This window comes from Denticeps clupeoides, chromosome 19, assembly GCF_900700375.1.
Source record: "Denticeps clupeoides chromosome 19, fDenClu1.1, whole genome shotgun sequence".
Lineage (NCBI taxonomy): Eukaryota > Metazoa > Chordata > Actinopteri > Clupeiformes > Denticipitidae > Denticeps > Denticeps clupeoides.
Genome location: NC_041725.1, coordinates 9,533,086 through 9,556,331, shown reverse-complemented (window position 1 = coordinate 9,556,331; position 23,246 = coordinate 9,533,086). Strand labels below are relative to the sequence as shown.

At 42.9% G+C, this 23,246-nt stretch overlaps 2 protein-coding genes across 3 annotated transcripts; one reads left to right on the top strand and one right to left on the bottom strand.

Annotated features, from left to right (window-relative positions):
- Window positions 1-69: 69 nt before the first annotated feature.
- Window positions 70-4,587, top strand: exosc5 (exosome component 5). The gene is made up of 6 exons (XM_028962503.1): window positions 70-198; window positions 285-398; window positions 3,421-3,542; window positions 3,689-3,829; window positions 4,227-4,316; window positions 4,405-4,587. The coding sequence occupies exons 1-6, from the start codon at window positions 105-107 to the stop codon at window positions 4,498-4,500; spliced, it is 657 nt and encodes a 218-aa protein (XP_028818336.1). The 5' UTR covers window positions 70-104; the 3' UTR covers window positions 4,501-4,587.
- A 286-nt stretch (window positions 4,588-4,873) lies between these two features.
- Window positions 4,874-21,982, bottom strand: tmem91 (transmembrane protein 91). 2 transcript variants are annotated; one of them, XM_028962501.1, is made up of 4 exons: window positions 21,323-21,982; window positions 12,900-14,380; window positions 9,455-9,601; window positions 4,874-7,716 (listed from the first exon to the last, which is right to left on the bottom strand). In XM_028962501.1, exons 2-4 carry the CDS (start codon window positions 13,284-13,286, stop codon window positions 7,561-7,563), a joined length of 690 nt encoding a protein of 229 aa, XP_028818334.1. In that variant the 5' UTR covers window positions 13,287-14,380; window positions 21,323-21,982; the 3' UTR covers window positions 4,874-7,560. The 2 variants fall into 2 exon arrangements, with proteins under 2 accessions (XP_028818334.1, XP_028818335.1); XM_028962502.1 differs by having other exon boundaries at window positions 12,900-14,377.
- Between the last annotated feature and the right edge of the window lie 1,264 nt (window positions 21,983-23,246).

Below are 23,246 nucleotides of genomic sequence, written 5' to 3'. Positions count from 1 at the left end.
GTGTACGGCGGTCTAGCCACAGTCTGTGGCGTCATCAATGCGCGCTGGACCGCAGCAAACACGCTGACGTCATCTCCGCGCGACAAGACGTCGAACGCAGCGAGATGGCCGAGGAGGCATCACATACTTTTCTGCGCCAGTTCGGCTGCGAACAGAGTCTGCTTTCCAAACCCGACGGGTCCGCTTCGTATTTTCAAGGTACGTTTCAACAATGTTTTTTACTGGAAGCGTCACGCGTTAACATGTCGAGTGTTAACATGTCTGCATCTTGCTTGCATGTGCAGGGGACACCAACGTGCTGTCTGGAGTTTATGGACCAGCAGAGGTCAAAGTTAGTAAGGAGATCTATGACCGAGCAACACTGGAGGTTTTGATTCAGCCGAAAGTGGGTCTGCCAAGTAAGTCGGGGCTTTCTACTGTTTAAAAATACTATAATACAGAGTCTAAACAAAACAAAATAAAAAAAAATACTGATTCAGATGTTATATTTATAGCATTCATCCGACGCCCTTATCCAGAGCGACTTGCAATCAGTATTTACAGGGACAGTTCCCCCCCTGGAGCAATTTAGGGTTAAGTGTCTTGCTCAGGGACACAATGGTAGTAAGTGGGATTTGAACCTGGGTCTTCTGGTTAGTGGGCGAGTGTGTTGCCCACTAGGGCTACTACCACCCTATGTTGAATGCCAATTCATGTTTCAAGGTTTAGTCAGTGATGTATGTATGTATGTATGATGTAACAAGATTCTCAAATATATTTCATGACTTACAAATAAATGTAACAGCGTTCACAAATGCATTTCTTGACAAAAAAAAAATGCATACATATATATATATATATATATATATATATAATTTCTTTAGGAAACCTTCAAAGTTTGAGAAAAGTTAACTAAACAGCTAAGAACAGTCTAAATAGTTAATGCCTACGTTTAGCCAAAACGTTGTTTGGAGGCTGACTTGAACACAGGAATGCATAGCTTCGCTAGCTTAGCCTAGCTTAGCTAAGGTTAAGACTTATAAAACGGGATTTTATAATGGGCAAATATATTCCAAACAATTGTACAGCCTTACCTATGATATGTAATCCCCGGGATCTGGTTTGGAGCATACAGCGGTTTGTACAGCCCCAAGCAGCACAAGAGTGAGGCATTTTTATGCACTTCTCTCCATAGACATGTATATGCTTCACTCCACAGCAGAGCCTATCGCAATATGGCGGCGACGTTGATGTACGATGCAGCGCGTCATGCGGCGTCTAACCATATGTCTCTGAATCGAAAGTCATGTGACCAAACACGTCACCTCCGACTGAAGTGAGACTTCAGTCAGCTCGCAAACTTTGAGAGAATGGATCGGATATGTTGCCGATCCAATCCATGTACTAATCATTTAAATCGCAGCTTTTTGCGTTCATGTAATCGCACAGACTGACATCGCGATTGCGATTAGATTAATCGTGCAGCACTAGTACCTGTATGCATGTGTGGTACAGATTGTAATGCTGTATGTGTTATTAAATGTAAGTCTTTTGATCATTTTTTAAAAATAAATTATAAGACATTTAAAGCACAGTCACATGCTGTTTCATATTTCAATGAAAGTTTCTGGCACTTGGCGAAGACTCACTATCTCGAACCAAGAAGTCTCCTTCTCAAAGTAGTACTACTACTACTACTACTATTAGTAGTAGAAAAATAGTGAGTCTTCACCAAGCGAGTTTTCTATCTCGAACCAAGAATTCTCCGGTGGTGGCGGCACTATCATGAGAGATGTTGTCTTTTGGATCAAAAAATGTAGTTGTACGTTATCTGTGTACTGTGAAGTGCTTGTGTGAAACTCATACTTCACACTCTTAAAAGTTCTGTGCTGGAAGGCCATTGCATGAACTTGGCCTCTGCACCGAAGGACCCGACTGGCCGGCATGTTCTTGCAGCGCTCTGATTAAGATATGCGTATGTGTGTTTGTGCATGTGACCTTGTGGGTGCGCCACTCGGGTCAAGATAAAACACAGCTCAGACACCGGCAGAGTGCACAGCTCAGTTTGCCTTTATTGGTTGAGGAGGAAATTCCACTGCAAAACCTATAACCGTTAACAAGAAAGTGTAGATATTGCTCATCCCCTAAAATTCTCATTTAGACATTACAAGATTTATGTTTCATTCAGTTTTGTTTCAGGTGTATTAAAACTGAATTGACTTTTATATTGAACCACTGTGCTCTACAGGTAGGATAAGTGTAATGTAGAGGCCACAGGTTGGAGCATGTTGTCCCTAGTAGACCCATGTCTCGGTCCCTGATGTCCCATTCTGCTGCATGTTTTTTGCCAACCTTTGCACTTCCATTTTCCATGACCTCCTATCCAAGTAAATGTTGTGGCCCATTGTCTTTTTGAGACTGCTGACAGCCCGCTGTCTTTTTGTGTGCTCCAGGCTAGAAATTTGTCATCCTTGGTGCATGCAAATTAAAATGTGTCCTGAGGGAGGGGGGCCAGCCGTGTGAAGGATCACTCTGGGGTGTCATGCTTGGGCATGCATTGTTGTTTTTCCATGCAGCTCAGTCTGCTGCTCTGACATAACTAGTGGGGAAAGTAACTTGTGTTTTGCGGACGTGTACAAACATTCGTTTTCAATGGGCAAATACCTTTTGGCTTTTTTTTTTTTTTTTTTTTTTTTTTTTCCGTCCGGAAATGTGTAGAATGTGCAGCCTTCCAGAATAATATTTCATCTATTAAGGAGTGAGAATCACATAGTGGTGTTTTAAGTACCTATTACCATGTTAGAGTGATGGATGAAGAACAAAGGAATTCCAGGTATTTTGAGTGTAGGAAATGTAGGAATTTCTGGTTTCCACCTTCAGTGACAAATGCCATTTTTCAGGGTACTCTAAAGCTGTCAGACAACAGTTCTAAGCACTATGATACGGCAGCTTCACGCCATGGATTTTCCCGGGTTATCTTCATCATCTCTCCCACAATGCATCGGTTTTGAGATGTTCCGATATGTTCAGACATATGACACATACCCATGATATGCAAAATGCCTGGCTGCATAATAAGATTAAACATTTAATCGTTTTTAAAATGTGAATATGTATATTGTACATTGATATGTAATAGAAAGTAAGTTTTTAGAAATGTTGGACCAACAACCATTAAAATGTAAACCATAACCACATGACTGTAATAAGCATTTGTGCGAAAGAGCAGAGAGGGCGGAATAAATCTTTCAGGGCCAAGGCAATAAATTGGTAAAATGGTCTGCGTTCAGCGGAATCTCATGGAGAAAGGTAGCAGTCTCACAGTTCACATCGGTTCATGTGAAACTGTTTGCACAGTGCTGAAAACATGCATGTCTTCTGCTTTGCTCATGCTCACCACTAGACGGCACTGTGGCCCCAAATATCCTGTGTGTGTTGCAGGTGTTCGAGAACGGGCCAGGGAACAGTGTGTGCGGGAAACATGCGAGGCAGTCCTTCTGTCCACCCTTCATCCACGCTCCTCCCTCACTCTCATCCTTCAGGTCATTCATGATGATGGATCTGTATCCTTCATGACACGCAATTTGCTGTACTTCTTGCTTACTTTTTGTACATTGTTTTGTGTAAGTGCAAGTGTGTGTGTGTGTGTGTGTGTGTGTTTTTGTATGTATTGATTTGCGTCTTGTATTTTTCCTGATCACTTGGTCAGCTGCTGTCATGTTGTCTGAATGCAGCCTGTATGGCCTTGATGGATGCTGGGCTGCCCATGAGCTGCCTGTTCTGCGGCATCACCTGTTCCATCAGTGTAGATGGTCAGATCATCACTGATCCCACTGCAGAGCAAGAGAAGGTGACCACTCAATACCTTTACTGATTAATACATTAGTCATGACTTAAAAGGACTATTTCCCCCCAAAATGAGGCCACTTGACTTGTACAATTCAGAACCATTCAAACAACAAGCCTAGAGCACGTCAGGGTCGACAAAAATGTTATGACCTGGTTTGCATCCCATAAGAATAGATCTGCCTGAAGACATCTAGTTTGCTGTTCCCGTATGCTGAACCAGCTGACTTTACAACTCCCTTTAATGAATTCTGCCAGGGTGAAGGAATGTGCTGATTAGCATATCAGAGTAATTGGGAGCAAACACAAGGGAGGGCTTTCCCACCTGTTGAACACAAAGACATAAAGACCGCGTTTGAAGCCTGCGTGTTTAGTAATCTGTGTCTCCTTCTTCTTATCAGGAAAGTCGGGCTCTCATGACCTTTGCTATCGATAGTGCACAGAAAGGAGTTTTGATGGCTACAACTAAGGGCTCTTTTTCAGTTACAGAGGTAAACATAAAGCTGGAAATATGGATGGCCATTCGATTCAAGATTGCAGATTAATCCCAAGGTCATCTTTCTTTTTGTTTCCTTACAGTTACAGGAATGCATAGCTGTCAGTCAAAAGGCTTCGGAAAGAATATTCCAGTTCTATAGAGACTCAGTCTTCCGGCGCTATTCCAAGATACTTTAAGAAGGGTGATTGATTTCCAATGTGTGGTAACATTTGTACAAACTCTGTCAATTTTGTATTTTAATAAAACTTTTTGTTAATCGATTATTCCACCGTGATTCATTATTTTATTATTTTTTTTTGCATTAGTGACTAGTAACCAATTTAAATGCATGAAGTAATGGTCTTGTTCAATGGTAGAAATGTTATCCAGAAAGTGATAAGATGAAAATAACAAACTAATGATGTGGGATTACATTACTCTGTGAGAGTTGGATCGTTGAGAATATTACATAATGCATGCGCATATTTTATCACACTTGGGCTGTGGGTTAAGTTACATTGGCGTTCCCTAAAGATTCTTCTCTGTAGGCAGATTGAGCCACAGACAGCATTGAATTAAGTGCTTTTATTTCAATGCCTCAAGATTTGTATCATTTAGTCTGACACAGAATTTTCCACTGGGACTGTGAACAGGAGAATCACACGGACATACAACCACCACCCTATTCTCTCCTCTTGTCAGTCTCCCTGCCGTCCCCTCAGCTATAAAAAGAAAAAATGGCACCTTGGTTTTATGCACAAGTGAATGAGATCTTGTTGTTTTTCTCTCTCCGCTCTGTCCACTAACTGACCTTGAGTCGAGTGGTAGAGCTGCCTGGCTCTTACGAATGTGGATTAGGCCATGGATTATGTTTGGAATATGTTTCGCTTTCAATATTGAATCTCCATTCAAAATGCATTGCTGTCCATGGTCTAAGATTAATCCTTGGCCGTAAAATGGCCTTTGTGGTTTGTGGCTATTTCGTAATCCAGTACAAAAGTATTTGGGGAAGGAGGTTAAGAATGCGTTACAAACTATGTTTCATTGACGTTTTTTGAGGCCACTACTGCAGTTAATCCAATGACATTTCATTTATGATGAGTGCCTGAACTGGGTTTGAGTAATACTGTATAAAGATTTGTCCTGTGAAACATAAAGTGGTGATAAACAACATTTGTTCAGATCCATCATTTGCATTGTAATGAGAGCAACCCTATTACATGTGTGCACATACAGTGGGGCAAAAAATATTTTGGCAGCCACCGTTTCTGCAAGTTCAACTGTGAGAAAAATCCAGGAAGTCACACTGAATGATTTTTAAACCATTTATTTGTATAACAGTGCAGAAAATACCAGAAGTATTTTCTGGTCCTGGTTCTCTTCATTGACCATTTCCGCCATTTAGTTCTGGGCTGTTTCCTCACCATTCTCAAGATCATTCATATCCCACAATGTGAGATCTTGCATGGAGCCCCAGGTTGAGGGAGATTGTCAGTGATTCCATTTTCTAAAAATTGCTCCAATAATTCAAGATGCTTGCCTATTTTAGATTGTCTCACCCCAGTCTTGTTCAGGTATACAGTGTTGTCCCTGGTGTCCTTAGACCGCTCTCTGGTCTTGGCCATGGTGGAGGTTGGCGTCTGTCTGAAGGAGTGGACAGGGCCTTTTATACAGATAACCAGTTCAAACAGGTGCCATTAATATGAGTGAAGGATAGAAGAGTTTCTTAAAGAAGAAGTAACAGGTCTGTGAGGGCCAGAATTTTTGCTTGTGTGTAGATGCTAAATATTTGTTCTCTGCACCATATACAAATAAATTCTTCTAAAAATCATACAATGTGATTTCCTGGAATTTTTTTATGTTCTGTCACTTACAGTTGAAGTGTACCTTTTTAAATGTGTCAACCTGCACAATCGATGACTTTTTTTTTTTTGCCCACTGGATGCTGACCAATAGCAGTCATGTAACCTTTAAAAATCCTGCAACCTAAAAAGATGGATATGGTTTCATTAAGTGCTTGTTTCCTTAAAAAGTCATTCTAATCGTAATCTGGAGGTAAAAAAATAAATATTCACAAAGCAATTGCATCTATGTTTAAGGGCAGCTTGTAATATATTTTCTTTGTACATGAGTTCCCTCTGCTGGAAGCATTTTACAGCCTTCCTTCATTTCAGGGTTTCTGTCACTGAACTGGTGTTCAGTTGGTGCCATCGCCATCATTACCTTCAAAAGGGATAGTCTACCAAAATTAGCTGTGAACACTTTGATCATTATAATGAAATTGAGATATATTGTTTTTTGGGGACCGCTGAAGAAGGGTCATTGTTTTTAAGTTGGAAGCTTGATCTCCTTTCGATCATGAGTATGGACCTGCTCAGACTGGGGTTTTAACCAGGCTGTTAGAGTATAGAGTATCTCTGGGGTGGCCAACCTTAATGGTACAACTCACGTTAGTGATTCGAGACACAATCTGGGCGCACAGAGACTGGTGTCAAACTCAATTATCACCACAAATGCCAACATTGTGTTCTTAGTGTTGGACAAGCACAGTCCACCAGAGATGCTCGACCTTGTTGCCGATTCTGTCTTTCTCAATGGGACAGACCTTATTCTTGTTTTTGTATTGAGTTTTTTTTTTTTTTAAATCATCCATCTGTATTTCTATCTACATACTTTTGTCCTCCTAATTCTTTGTGTTGTTTTACCACATGAATGTCTTGCCATTTTTTAATCACAGTTTGGCTCACATTCCGGTTTCAAGAACAAAGCTTATGAGCTACTTACAATGATAGCTTTTGTACAATGTTTGCATGTGACACAGAATCTGAGAAATGAATTTGGTTTGTTGCTCCCGCAGTGCATTCCTCAGAGGACTTGCCCGGTGCCATGCTCTCCTTACGTGTCCTTGTTGAGTCATTCAAGAAATGATGGTTTTGGTCCATGTGTGTGTTCCTTCACTGCAAAATGTGGCGCTCTGTCCATGTTTTAAGTGCTGAAGCCAAAGCAGAATCCAGGCATTAAGTCCATATCATTTCCTTTCAGGTTTCAAGGTACAAGTCCAGTCATTCCATTCCATTCGCCTCCTCAGGTCATTTGGCACATTTCATGAGAGATGTTCTACAGAAATCACTAGAATAAGCACACATCCAGACTGTGTGTGAGTTTGTGTGTGTGTGTGTGTGTGTGTTTTTAGGCATGTAAGTATGTATTGGAGAGAAGGTGACCAGTGAGGCTTGTGGAGGTAGGAGGAGTTTGCTTTATGGCGGCTTCCCGGACAGGTAGGATATGAGGGCGGCTACGGCACAGATGTACGTGATGATCCCAAAGATGATGGAGAGTACTGAGAGCCAAAGGGCCTGGCGTGAGGCTGCACTTGCCCCCTGGAAATCCCCCTGAGCTGAAGCCTTATTGGTCTAGGGACACAAAGCAAGAAATCTTAGTTAATGCAAAAAGTGGCATATTACTGAGTGCTCTTTAGTGCATAATTCCATGAGACATCAATCACAGCTAATCTTTATATCTCTAGTACAAATTGACATTTTTGATTGTAAAAGTCCATGTCGTCCGTACAATATTTGAATATCCCCTGGAAGAATGAAGATAAGACAGTAGAAAGGCCCATCTTATTCTAAACCTGCTTAATCAGGTCAGGGTCGCAAGGGAAGCTGGAGCATTTCCCAGCAGTACCTGGGAGGGACGATCCCTCGGCAAGGCGCCAGTCCGTTTCAGGGTGAATACATACAGTACATGCATCAGGGCCATTTTCAGCAATTCAGCCAATTAACCCAACCTGCATGTCACTGAACCCCGGGAAGAAATGGGAGCACTCTAGGGAAATTAGCAGGGAGAAGGTGCACGACACAGGCTTCGCTCATGCTTACCACAGCGCCACCTACTGGCCATTCATTGACATTTTTTTTGTGTCAGATTTGGATTCAAGGTTTCATTGTAGTGCTTCTCAGTTGTTGAATCTGAAGTACAGTATAGTGCAGTATTAATACTTAATGCAGTGACTTTTCTTTGTCTGTCATAGTTATAATTTATTCTCCCCGGCCTTTCTTTACTTAAGCCGTTCTTGCCCAGGAACCACTTGTAATGACTAATTAAACCTTAACAATGAGCAATCAAATTACACACATTTTCTTTTGTTTAAAAGGCAGGCCAGAGCTTTAATATAACAGAGCCTTAATATAAAACTCCCTCTTTCTCCCAATCCTTCTTGTTTTCTTTACCAGCCTTCCAATCTTTTTTGCCTGTGTCATGACAATTTTTCACGTGTGAAAGAGGCGACTCTCACTAAAATCAGACCCTGAGGCCATGATGCCGCTGTAGAGAGATTGCCTCCATGCACTCTGATCATGCATCATGGTGTTTTCAATTAGAACCATCCAAATTGGATTTGCCCAACACAGATAGAGGCCATGGCACTTTCAATACTGTTTGGAGAAAATAAAGTTTAATTATCATTGAGGCCACTAAAAGAGAATTTGACCTTTTAGGGCTCTTTAAAAAGAGGATTGTCTTAAAGCCAAGGGTATATGTAAGGTATATAATCCACAGTAAACATACCTGTGTATGGATTAAGACACAATGAATATAGACTAATAAATACGATGTGTCAACAGCAATTTTTTTAAATAACTAAATAAATGTAGCATTTTTTCACCTACGTACAAGTAGTACTGTAATTCCATTAAATGATTAAAGTAGAAATAAACACAGGTATGTCTAGTAATGATTGAAGTTGGGAATTACCAAATTGTTAATGTCTGTGATCAGAATTGTTAAACGAAAGTGTAAATAGTGTAGTGTAATAGTGTAGCATACACTGTTACTTAAATGAAGGTGCAATCTATCATTTTATTTAATATATACTAATAATATTTGCCATGAAATGCATGCTAAGATGTAATATAAATAAATAAATAAAGCGTCTGTTTTGTTGGTGGTTTTAAATATGTGCACATTGGAATCAGCAAAAGTACAAAAAGTAACATTGATGGTTATGACAAAGTCGTGCTTTCTATTTATTCTTGTTAATTCAAATGACAAACCATGGTGTTAAACCCAAATGTTTCCTTCTTTGCCTCATTCTGGCAAGTTTTTACTGGTTTCACCTGGTTTCACCTTTTTCACATAGATTTATTGTACCTTCTGAGAAAGGTAGAACGCAGCGATCCCTAGTGGCCAGAAACAACACAGCATGGAGAAGAAGGCGAGTCCCAGGTAATCTTGAGGAATCATCAGCGGGAAGTTGCTCTCGCTGTCTGTGTCGCTGAAGTCGTCACTGGACGTGTCCTGCAGAGAAAAAGTCAGAAATTCACTGCAGTTAGAATTTTAAGATTAGCATTCCGTCTAATGGAAAAGAATAAAAATGTTCTGACTGAAAGGAGAGCATAATACATGGGTTTATGAAAATGTATGCAATTTTTAAAAATATAGCATTCATACTTTCCTACCGAATATTCTGTTTTGAGCCTAAACGTTTGACAATATTAATTACCATGAGAGTATGTAATTATCAGTAATGGCATACCCTCCAAACTGGACCTGAAATTCAACGTGGTATTTAAAGGCGGCTACGACTTTGCAGGTGAAAATCGTATAAAAAAACATATTCTAATAAAAGTTTAGTATTTCTTTGCGGGTCATAATTATGGTGTGTGCTGCTTTAATCTAAATCTAGAAGTCCCCAAACTCCTTTTAATCCCCCAAATGCCTGTGTATTATAGGAATGGCCTCTTTTGAGGTCATTGCAAAAGATTATTTCCTAATTTCTTGGTCACGTATTGGAAAGACCACTTTGACTTGTGCCATCAAATTTACAAGCACTGCTTCATATATAATTGCTGTGATTTCACAATCTTTATCCTTTTTCTGAAGGCCGCATTCACCAGCTTTGCTGTGGTGCAGTTCCTGAGGGAAAACGTGTTGCATAAAAAGTTTTTCGAAGGTCACGGTAGGGCGTGATTCGTTTCTGGCGGCATGCCCTGGCTGTGACAAAATTTTGCCCCCGTGGTGAGTTCGTGGATGCAAAGTTGCGTGGTTTGCAACAATGAACAAACAGCACTGGTGCCTCTAAGATAATGTGACTGAATGAGGTTATGCCGAATGCAAAAAGAGCCGCGCATTTAATATTTCAGTTCAAGTTCATTTGTCGCACCACAATATGATTTATTTCTAGCAGATGTGACCTATGAATTATTTGCCTTGTCACCCATCTGCGTAAAACAAAAATCTTTGTTGCCCGTTATATCAGGACAAAAATCCATATTTAATCAATGCATGAAGATTCCCTGGCTGCGCTGGTCATATATCTCACTGTAGTGGCCTGGAAATCTTCTCTGATCTCATTGATCCAGTTACGTGTTAAATGCCCCAGTGGCACGTTAAAAGCTGTCCGAGGCACTTTTGTGATGGGCTGCAGAAGCAAGGGCCTGAAGCATCTCTGGAGGGTCACAGATGCATGACGAGAAATAAAGCAAGACTGGTGCTTCAAACGGAGGATAGGTTTTCCCCCCAGACATGTGTTCAAATCCTTTTAGTCAGGGCTTAAATAAATGTCTGAGCAAATGGCAGCTTATTTTTATGCTCCACTGTATGCCCAAATGCATGGTCCAACCATTTGAGGTTTGCAATTAAAAAAAAAATTTTTTAAAAGCAGCTGCATTTCTGCCGCAGTGGCCGTCGTGCCCGACAAAAATGTTCTTCCTGGAGCCCAGTGTTCTGTTTTCACAGCTGCATTTAGCAGAGGGTTATAAAAGATTTCATCTGGAGCGCTTTCACACTTGACCTGCTGATAAAAACCCTTAACGGCGTATTTAATGCGTGGTGACAGAGAAAACCTCTGGCCTTGTTTTAACTGGAACTGGGATGTGCGCAGACACATAATCTGTCCGAGGGTGTTTGTTCCTTTGTCAAGTGTCTGTGGCAGAAAAAAGCACCAGGACATGATTAATTTTAGCCATGAAAAGACTCATCGCTGAACACTTAGTTTGGCCTCTGATGGGGACGCCATAGAAGGGGACTTACATTCCAAAAAATTTGAGTCATTTAAAAGTTTTCTTGGAAAACAAATTTGAGTAGAAAATGTTATAAAAATATATTTAAGAAATAGCAATTGAAAAGTTTGATTATTATTCATTTCAAATGTGACTTTTGTCAAAGAATGCTGTGTTTGTATCAATTACAGTTTGGACGACCTCAATTTGCTGAGGCAGTTCTAAAAATCTATTTGCCCTTTAAACTGACAGACTTGCATTAGTGAACACAGCATTCCAGCATTGAATTCTAGACATCGGGGCAGTGGGGGCCTAGCGGTTAAAGAAGCGGCCCCGTAATCCTAATCTGAAAGGTGCCACTGAGGTGCCACTGTGCAAAGCACCGTCCCCACACACTGCTCCCCGGGTGCCTGTCATGGCTGCCCACTGCTCACCAAGGGTGATGGCTTAAATGCAGAGGACACGTTTCGTTGTGTCACCGCATGCTGAGCTTTAGTGTATCACAATGACAATCCATTCACTTTACTTCACTTTCAACTGGGTACTCTGACTACATGGCAGTCACAGTTAATTCCAGTCAGGGTTCTTGTCAATGAAAAAAATGCTCTTATACCAACATTCTGCAGAAATCTGAGCGTAGCCCATACACAGCTGACAAGAACCACTGGAACCCCACTTTACTTATCAGGCTTTCTTTTTTTTTTTTAATTCACATGACTGGGAGCGTGACCAATCAGAGATATGCTACATCTGGGCTATTCTGTAGAGTATAAGCGATTAAACTAGAGTTAGAACTGAGATACTGCTGACTCTTTGCTGACGACTATAAAAAAAGTCAACTTAAACTAAACGTCAACATAAAAAGTTCCCTCTCGCACAGCACAGATTACAACCCATATCTTATATGTTTTAATTTTTTTAATGTTTTGAGTTTCATATTGTTGTTCAGATAAATCATTATATTATATTTAATCTTGGTCCTGGTTTGTGCTTTCGATCTATCATCTATCATCTGGGTTTCAAAAACAGGACCTTGACATTGCATATAATAAACTGGTTTCAAAAACACACAGTTTAATTTACATCTGACTGAAATCAGTTTTACTATTGTTTTATACATCTTTTATTTATTTTTCTTTTTATGGGTATGCTTTGCTGCTGATCTATGAAATACAACCTTCTGTCCCAGCATAGCTGGTCTAAAGCTATTATTTCCACATGAGCAAGCACACAGCAAAAGGGTCTGAGGCAAACATCATTCTACTGTTTCATGCTTTTTCATTTTTCAGATTAAGGCTCATTGTCACCAACTCACCTTTTCCATCCTGGTTTTTAAAATTCATATTTGTATCACAGGTTCCTTTGTGCCATTGAAACCTGGCTATGCAATAAAAGAGGCAATTTGTCACTTGAAAGAGAGGAGTTTGCAAATTGCATAAATTCCTTTGAAGTGGTTTTGACTCTCCTTGCTTTGCAATTCATGACATTTTCAACTTTGATCGGTCAACAAATGAGAGTGGGCCCATTTTCACACACAAAAAACTATATATTCATTTGACTTCATTTAATCAACATCAAACAAAAAACAGTCTTACCTCAAAGTCGGGCAGAAGGTCGTCTTCATCCTCCACGCTGTAGGACACGCTGTGGACATCTCTGGTCTCACTCAGAATCTTCCTCTCCAATGGGGAGCCAGGGCCAAGGTCCACAAAGGTGGTCTCCAGGTAGTCTTTACTGTGTAAACCCACGGGGTCTGTCGGCCCCCATACTGGGCCAGGGGGGTAAAGGGACTCCAGAGTGCTGGGAAGAGAGCAGGGGTCCAGGAACTGCGCATGGTGAATATCCATGGCATCGCTGTATCCTTTCCAAGGCAGAGTAGGGTGTGCCATGTAGATACCTCCATGGCCACCACCAACTGTGGTCTCAGGGTTTTTCGGGCTGTCCAACAGCAGGGGGTGTTCCAACTCATCCAGACCCTCCATAACGCTCAGTCCAATGCCTAGCAGATGTGAAGGACCAGAGGCTTTTGCGTCCACTGCTGTCTCCTTGTTTCCTGGAGAGCTGCGGTCTGGATTTACGAGCCGGACACAGCTAGCCTGACTCTACTGACGCAGCGATAATCCATACTTAATCCAATTGTTTAATTTTTCTTTTATTGCACTGCTTGTTCTCCGTCCACAGATACAAGCAAAAACCATCACGGAAATGAGGGGAATATCCTCTCCAACCCAGCAGGTCCAATCCTCTCTTCTGCTTAGTGAAGGTCGTATCTAGAGCAAATACGTTTGTTGTTTTAAGCCCTTGAAGGTCTTGACATTTCTACTGGTCTCGCACGTCATGAGTTACTTGTCCATGAGCTTGATGGTTAGTGGTGTTTCCCCACTGTGTCTTAGGTGTTGTATGATGGAATGTATCTGTACTCATAAATATGCAAATGGGTTCTCCCTCTGGATGAAAAATAGACATGTCCGTTTCAGTGATGGAATATTTCTATTAAGAGCAGGCAGAGAGTATGGCGCTTCTTGTCATTAGCTTCCCTCAAGAGGTCTCACACGCTGTCCAAGCTAATTGAGGTGCAAGCTTTTATCAGACCCAAGGCCTCTTGGTTCGTTAAAATGTTGCTCTTTGATGTAAATTCTGGGTTATTTTATAAGGATATAACTAGGCTGACTAATTCTTGCAGAATTAATAAATTCTTATCCAGAAGCAAGATATTTTAATGCTGAAAGACAAGGGGGTAATCCTTTGATGCCGTTAATGTCTGCCAAAAGCGGGTTCCAGAGCATGAAGACTTGAAGGATATCTTCATGATACAGGAAAACAGGGACTGAATGCAGAAACACTTCGGGTATGATGTTCATGAGTAAAAGTCGTGCTGCAGGACAGGAATATTCGGTGCGAGAGGAAGGCGAAGTCCTGTGGTATTGACTCTTGGCATCTTGCCGCCTCCCGGGACGCGTATTTTTAATGCAGCAGAGACGGCCGGCCGCAGGCTCCGCCGGGGACAGCTGAGGAGTCTCTCTCCGCTGCCCGCTCCACTGCCTCCACCCCGTGTCACAGCAGGCGAGTTGCGCTGCTGCCAAAAAAAAAAAAAAAAGAGAACAAGGTCAACAAAAAGCGTTTAGCCTGCCGTTCCTACCGGCCTGGCGCTCGCAATGCATCACTGTTCCCATGATGCCCGTGTGGGCCCGCATCAAATGGCCTACGTGAAGGACAAGGTACGCCCGCGCCCGATCCTGGCTGTTCGTGCAACACCAGGCCGTCTGCCCCCCCCCCAGCAGCAAAGTGTGGCCTGTTTTCTGGGCAGCCGGCCAGTTCTGGGAACTGCAGAGGAGGGCGGGGCATGGGCGGAATGGGCCGGGCGAGAAGGGCGACTTTTCCGCCGATGGATGTGTTGAAACCAAAGCCCTTGCCTGAGGCTGTTTGGAACATTGTGCACCCTGCGCCGGCGCGCCGCGCAGCATTGCAGGGTAACGCCTGGAAGCGACTAGTCCCCGTTTCCTCCGCCAGGAGTAGGTGTCAGATTCCCCAACAGCAGCAGTGGTTGTGCAAGCTGCTGCATCCACTGCGACTGTACGGCTCAGAGGTCCCTTCCTCCCCAACATCCCATGCTCGATTTCGTCATCGCACGGCAGCGTCGATCTTATAGAGTTATTCATCGTCTGCTTCTTCAGCCTAAGTGTGTGCAGCGATTAAATATCTGCAGCCTGAGAGGATTTGATTTAGTTTAATCTTACGTTCGGAATTAGGTACAAGGACATTCTCGAAAGCCTTTCAAGGAATGGTTATTAGCGCAAGTTACTTACATATGAGATTGAGAGACATTCCACCACAATTTAAAGCAATGGCCACTGCAACACACTGTAACAGAGCTGGCCTGTTACCAGCATAAACACTCCAAACAGCCATATAATGAGAAGTACTTTTATTGATGTATAGTTCTTGCCTTACCCAGTGTGCAGTTCTCTAGGAAATAATAATAATCAATCTGTTAGTTTTGTTGTTGGACCGGCCGGCTAAGAACAAGCTGACATTCTTTATTGATAGGAGAAGGACTGCGTGGACTTTTAAATGTTTCCCAGGTGCTGGGGAAGGGTGTAGATGGGACTTCACCAGAATGCCGTGGAGTTGGCAGGGGTATTACTGATAGTGATGTAAAATGATTTATAAATAAATGTGAGAAAATGTATAATGTTTTAAAATGCATATACATTTCTTATTTGATGAATGTGCAATATGATATTTATGAACTGTTTGAATTGTTGCGTAAAGATAATGGAGTATTATCTGTTGGATAAATAGAAATATAGACTGGCCCAATTTTTCTTCATCGCTTAGCTGTCCTGCACAGGGGGTTCTTCATCGCCCCTCTTACAGCCACATCAATAAGCTTGGCCACAATACCCCTAAAAGGAAAGAAATTAATTACTGATAAATGGCCAACATTTACTCAAGAAGACGTGAGGGTCCCATGTCCCAGCTTTAATGGCACTCAAGCCCTGACTATCCGTAGCAACAGAGCTGGGCTAGAGGCGCAGCTAATGTGGGGGCGACCAACTCCAGCCAGACCTCATCAGCAACTTGCAGCAATCCAGCAGAGGATATGCCTGTCAGTCAAAAGGCCTTGACGCCTCCTGGCATCAGTGCCAGGCAGATCTCTTAGCCTGACAGCTTTATTGTAGAAATCGTTGCGACCAGGGAGGGGAGTGATAATTAAATATTTGAACATTTTGGTCTGTTTTCTATTAATTTACCCCTGTAGCAACTAATTAGTAATAATTGGTATTTTGAATGAATACAGAAATGAGAGATTGGAAGTCAAAATGAGATTTCGATGCTACAGTTAGGAGAGTTGCAGATATTTTCTCTTGCTTCCTGGAGTCGGAGTGTTTACCTGCAGCTTCTGATTAGCTTACTCATAACCAAACACACACACACACACACACACACACACGCCCAGACTCAGACAGCCAGTGTTATTGCTTTTGTGGGATTTCCCCCCCCCTAATCCTTTGATAATAGGCACAAATGTTGCATTGCAGTAGGGTATGGCAGAGAAGGAGGTGTGATTGACAGACTCTTTCGACATCTTTTTTTATTTTTTTTTACAGCGCAATTAGATCAGAGCAGAGATTTTTTTCACATTTAATACCAGCTGTGCAAAAGAAAGTGAAAAATAGATTGATAAAGCAGACAGATGGGACGAAGATTAGCTCCAAAACGTCATTTGTGTTGTTTCATCTCAGATGATGAACGAGAGATCTTTATTCATTTTTCTTTGTGGTCCCATCTATTTTGAGCCAATTTGATTTAAAAATAAACTATTTTTAGGAAGGGAGTTATGTTTTTTTATAGATACTGCCAGCATATCAGGGATTTAGGGGTTGGTTTTTAAGGTGTCATTTAAGATGTTGGGCATTGGATTGGTTAAGAAATAAAATGTTTCAATGTTTGGTTCGGTTGTGGACGTGATCCCGAGACAACTGCAACTAACATCGTGTTTGTGAGTTCTGCTGACAGTGCCGTGAACACAAACCAGTGGTGAACACTGGCCGATATTTGATGTTCTGGCAGAAAGTGCTTGTCAAGGAAACCCAATTGTCTTTAAAGTATTTTGTGTGCTTTGGCTTGCTTTTAGGCATCTCTTCTCAACAAAAAGCTTCAATAAACACAATTCCATGCGATAGATTCATAATAAATCATTCTGCTGATAGCTCCTACTTACAGTGGTACATCTGGTACCTGACTGGTGACTGAATGATGTTGCTTAGCAACAACACCAACAGTTGAGTCATGGGTTGCAAAGTCATGTGTTACACAGTAAGGCTCCATCATTTACAAGGTAAATCATACTTAAAGAGACACATTTCTTTAACTTCAGACTGCCTCTCGGCCAATCACGACACAAAGTTGGAGCCAGGTTTGCTGTCAATGCAGCTATAGAAATTCCCTGCAGCTCAAGCACTTTAGGGTGTTTAGTGATATACAGCAGCAGAGCACCAATATACTTTAATACCCAGCATGGTATTTATTCGGTACGCCTACATGGACCACTGCACGAGGCCCTTGTGGCTCTTAGCGTTGCTGCAGTCTGCTGCACTTCAGTGGATTGGTGGGGATGCTGAGAGCTGCATTACTCTCTGGTGGTTATTGCTTTGCTGTGCTCTCCTCCCGGCCCTCGCTGTCTTCCTCTTCCACCTACTCTGGTGTGCTGTGCAAGGCTTCTTTCTCGCTCTCTGTCGTTCTCTGATATGGAAGAAAAAGATAAAGTACTGGGCCTTGCTTATGTCAGACATCTACACTGAAAATGTATGACTCTAAAAGCAATCTGTGAGACCGGCTTCAAAATGCAGCACCCGCAGCAGCAGGGATGTAAAAAAATGTTTTTCCTTTGGTTTATCCTCGCCAGAGATGGTGTTTTCTTTCTTACATTTCAGTTAATTACAAATTCTGATAAAAATCCTTATTTTACAACACTTCGTTTTTTCTGCTGGTGTGTTATTGATTTTATTACACAATAATAAATGAGCTGCTTTAGCTGCTGCAAAAATTAAGAGGTTAAAAACGGTCGCCGTGGTGTCAGGGATGATATTGATAGCCATCAAGCATACAGCAGATGCTTGTCACTTTAAAACAAATTAAATAACAAGAATGAAAAACGAGAACGTAACTCTCCACCTAAATATGGAATCACTCTTTTGTCTTCATATTACGCTACTGGATGAACACATCAAAAGTCTGGAAACAGGAAAACTATTTAGCCTTCATGCAAAAAAAGAGTGTCTTTTCCAAAGCGCAATACAAAAAGTATTAGAGGACCAAATTTAATGGAAACTTTTCACACTTCCAATTGTCACAGAGTAAAGGTCATCATAGGCGAGGTGGAGAAAGTTGGTGGTGAAAATTCACGGGTAAAATGAGATTTCTTTGGGTTTCTATGACATCATGTACCCCGTGTTACGTCAAGGTGTAATCAAAACGTTCGAGATATATGTTACTCTGAAGCTATATTATTGTCACAATGCACAATTCCTGAAGTCCCATAGATGACTTCTATTAATGTAAAACGTTGTTTTATTTACGATTACATTCCCTGGAACATTTCGTTTGTTTCCATCCTGAGTACTGCTTTCTAATCCCTGACCAGCGCGCACATACACTCGTCTCTCTGGCTCCTCTCTTACAGAAGCCTCGCCCCCCACCTCCATGGATCGGCTCCAAGAGAGATGCACTCAGCTTTATTACGTGCCCCCCACCCTCTGCTCATTCGCCATAAAAAGACCTCTGTCAGCTATATTATAAGCCTACTTCCTGCTCTGATTTTTGCCTCGCTCATAAAACATCCAGTCAAGTGGAGCGAAGGCTGCAAGGACAGCGCAGCAAATCAACAGCGACAGTTTTATCGAGAAAAGCTCCTTTCTCTGTCCCACTCCGTCTCCGCCTCGCGTCCATTTCTCTTTCGTCCTCCCGCCACACGTGCAGCCGCCTGGTCCACACTTTCCTTATTGTCCTGCCATCCTTTGTTTAATGCGACCCTTCTCCCCTTCTGAAGCTCATATTTCTCCCCCGACCCACCAACCACCTATTTAAAAACCTACGCTGTAAAGTGAGGGCTTGACATTTGTCTTTTACAAACACCCACGCAAAACTATTGTGCAGCATTTTGCTCACCGGCGGAAGAAAAATGGAATGTATCTCATTCGTTACCATAGATTGCGACGCACACAGACAAAAGAGCTAATGGCCGCGTGCGAAGGCAGCGAAAATGGTGGACAATGAAGACGTCTGCACTCCATTACAGAGCGTGATGTATAACACAGATATCAGGCTGACAGCCCTGCCGAACCCGGTGAATAACAATAAGGACCCGATACAAACACCTCATTTACATCCATCAAGGCCGTACCCCCACCCACGCGCAAGTGGGAGCCTACTGCCGCTGATCGGGGATTAATGTGCACATCTCCTCCGTACTCATGCCTCTCCACGAGCACATTTACAGTCTTTACCGTCACACTTTTTTTTTTTTATACAAAGCTGGCCACCAATTTTTACATAAGCGCATCGTGCTGATGCCCACGAGTGGTGCACAGTGGGGATAATTATCTCACAAGCCCTTGGTTTTCTTTTTTGTTATTAATTAGTCGCCTCCCCCGTATCTTTTTCCCCGACTTTTTTGCGGCCCTCACCATCTCCCATGAGTCCGGGGAGCAGCGGCCGTTTCAGAGGAGACATTTGCGCGTATCTTAGCTGGGTGATTTCTCGCATCCCCCAGTCGTTTCCATGCCCCCCACCAGCTGTGCCAACACAGAGCGAAATGAAGCAAGAGTCGGAAAGAGGGATGGAGCGAGCGGGGAAAAAAAGTAGGCAAGAACGTTGACCGCGGGGGAAAAAATAGGGACCTGGAAAGCCTGAAACAAGAATTGGGGTCATTGTAGCTGTAGGTATATCTGTGTAGGTATGTGTGTGTGTGATCGTACTCGCAGGTACGATCGTGGGGTTTTTTTTGCCGTTGTTCCTGCTGCTGTCGCTCTGTTCATGTCCTCTGTAGCACTATGCATTAAACACGTCACCCTGTACAGTGTGAGTCAGAATCTCTGCCCTTCTCGTGACTAAATAGGACGTAATGCCTTTTGAATGTCAGGCAAACAAAAGGTTATTTTTCACCCTGGCACCAATGGACGTTTATTTAAATAAATAACAGAAATATGAGAAATGATTAGTACCGTTTTGAAATGAAGGCTTTTAAGGGAAGGTCATTGTGCCGCACTGATTTCATGAGTCTGTGTGTCGTGAGCTGATTCCGTGCACTTGGATTTGGCTCGTTCACCGACGAGTTCATCCCGCCACACGTGACTGGACCAGTGAAGAGAGAAAGGTCAGAGAGGGGTCACGTCCATGTCTTGCTCTTTTTTTGTCTTGGCTAAAGTTCTGTGCGTGTGGGGGAATTCGCTGAGAGCCCTGGGTCTAACAGGCAAAACGCTTGTTGATGGATTACGGCGGGGGGTGGGAGTAATTGGATGAAATGTGTTGCGTCCTCCTATTCTCCGACATCGCAGTTATCTCGTGCTAGACATGATTTGCTTGCTGAACGCTAATTGCCGGCACAAAGCCCAGAGCAGCGGAGCTCATGGCTGACAAGGAAAGCGGCAGGACGGGGATGATGGGCACGGCCTCGGCCTCCTCCTCTCCTGGCTGGTGTCAGACAGCTCATGCTGCTCGTTAGTTCCCCAAATCAGGGCGGGGGGGGGGGGCCCGAGCGCCCGCTTAGCCAAATCTCTGTCGTCTGGAGAGAAAGAATACAAAAAAAACGCTGCAGAGAACCCCCCAGTGTTCGGCGGTGCATCCACTCCATTACCACTTTATTAGAGGCTTAATAGTCGCTCTCCACATTACCTCCGATTTAATCACATGATCTGAGTACCGCCGTACATCGCTTTATTAGATGCAACTAATAAATTACATCTAGATTATACTCTCAGGGTGCATTCGCTAATAATTTCTTTAAAATCCATTAGCTGTGCTTTGCGTGTGTGTGCCTTTAAGAAAAAGCAATATCAGGAATGAGGTAAAAAGAACAAAAAAAAAAGAAAAGTGAAGTACTCTGTAAATAGAGACGAAGGCATTTTTTTTGTCAGCTGAATTGCACAAATTGTAAAGGCCATCAGCGCCACAATTCAGTTTTTAACACAATAAAATGCATGGAATTAAGCCACAACATCAGACATGAAGCAAAACAAATTAAGCAAGACGCAATGTGGTCATTAAAATTTGTGCATCTCAGCGTGCCACGCTGTCAATATCAGAATTGTTCACTGTTTCGTTGTTCTTTTGTTCTGGTGCAAAGCTGTGTTTGCAGCGGGCTTGCCAATGCATCCACATTCTCCGCTGCCCCTCGCCCGCTGCATAGAGCCATTCATCAACTTAATGGCGAACCATCCAGCAGGAGTGGAGCAGGAGCGGAGCAGAGCATCGCCGACCGTGCGCTCTGTTCCCCGACACCTGGACCAAGACGTACCTTTGCTGTGGCCGCTGTTGTTGTGTTCTCCACCACTGTCCTGCTACCTGGCGACCCTCCCCGCGCCAGGACAGGGTTGGGGCGGCAGAGCGGAGGACGATTCCAGAGTGCCGATCCCAGCTTTACGCTCGTGCTGATGCAAGAAAACAGCCAGTGAGCTGACAAAGCCTCTCCTGGCTGTCAGCTGTAGCCTGTGTGTGTGTGTGTGTGAGAGAGAGAGAGTGTGTGTTTGTGTGAGTTCAGCTGAGGCAATGTGTGTGTGAGAGAGAGAGTGTGTGTGTGTGTGTGTGTGTGTGTGTGTGTGTGTAAGTTTGAGCGTGATTCAGAGTGGGTTGTCCCTTGCTCGTCACAGCTCTGCTCAGGCAGATTTGTGTGGCTGGCGTGTGACTGTACACATCTGTTGGTGCTGAAAGTGATGCCTCCCTCCACCAAGGACTTAACTTTCTTCGTCAATCTTCATCTTCCTCCCTGTATGCCTCTTCCCTCCATCCCTCGTCTCCCTCTCTCCCTGCTCTCCTCCTCACGGAAAGAGTTCCTGGCGCACTAATCCCTTTAAAGCTGGGTATTTATACCAGAGACGCCTTTTTTAAGTCTCTCCTGCGCGGCTCGGCTTTTTAATGACTTTCTACCTGCAGCCCGACGTCTTCCCATCCTCTCTCCAGCTCCTCTCCCTTCTTTTTTTCCCACCCTCTACTCACTTTCACCCGAGTGGAATTGCTGGGTCCTAAAGTCTGTTAACTGTAGGCTTTGTGATGTGCCTGTGCCATGTGCCGATGAGCCGTTCAACATGCTCCCTCTCTCTGTCTCTCTTGGTCTCAGCCCTGCTTGCCTTTGGGCATTTTGGCACTGGAGCCATTTGGGCCGTCCATTGCCAGTACAGCAGTGTGCCAAGACTGCTTTTTGATGTGTGAATCAGATGGACTCCAGAAAGTCAGAGATGCTCTCTCTCTCACTCTCTCTTTCAGTCTCTCTCTCTTGATATGAGCCCCATACGGGGGGATGGTGGAAGAGAAAGGAGGGGAAGAGGTAAGGTCTTTGCACAATCGACGTCAGATCGGATGAAAATCAGAGAGTCCCAGTGATGGCAATGATGACATCTTCCATGTCAAGCATCACCCCTTTGACCCAGTTCTTATATCCACCATCATTATTATGGAATTAAGATTCATGTTTTTTTTTTAAATTACAACAACAACTAAAAGAAAATGCGCTCCAAAGACCTCAAAGGACCCGGTTCAGGATAAAGCAGAGACGATGATGGGCATCAGCAATCGATAAAAATCCCTGGGGCTTATGTAGGTTATTTAATGAGGTGCTGTGCAGATCTCTTTTCTTTTCCCGCCCTTCCCCCAGTCAAGTCTTTTGTCTGTTCTGTTTTTTTTTTTTGTGTGTGTGTGTGTGTCAGTAAATGGTCAGTCAGCAGGGCGAGCAAGTGCCTATCTGATGCTCCATTTGTCTTATGCTGTCACAGTGAAAGTTGTGTGCTGGAGTCCATCACTGAGAATAGATCAATATCCTCACTTTGCCCCCCCTCGTATTTCTCCTTAACCCCACAATAGCAGAACATGGGAAGAAATGCATGGAAAGATGGAGAGAAGGTAAAAGGAAAAAAGGCAAGAGAGAGGAAGAGTGAAAAAAAGACCTCAAGGTACCTGACAGAAAAACAACATCACTCACTGGTGATGTTTTGGTTGAATGTAATATATCTGTATGAATGTATTATATATATGTAATATGCATATAATATAAATTATACTACAGTATTTACCTTTATTTTGCCACCATTAGAATACCACAGTGGAGCATAAAGGAAAGTTTGCATCACATGAATGCATTAAATACATAAACACAACTCAACCAGTTCAATTAAATATATTAATATGACCACAATATCCTAATCTTTCTATCCTTCAGGTGAGTTGGT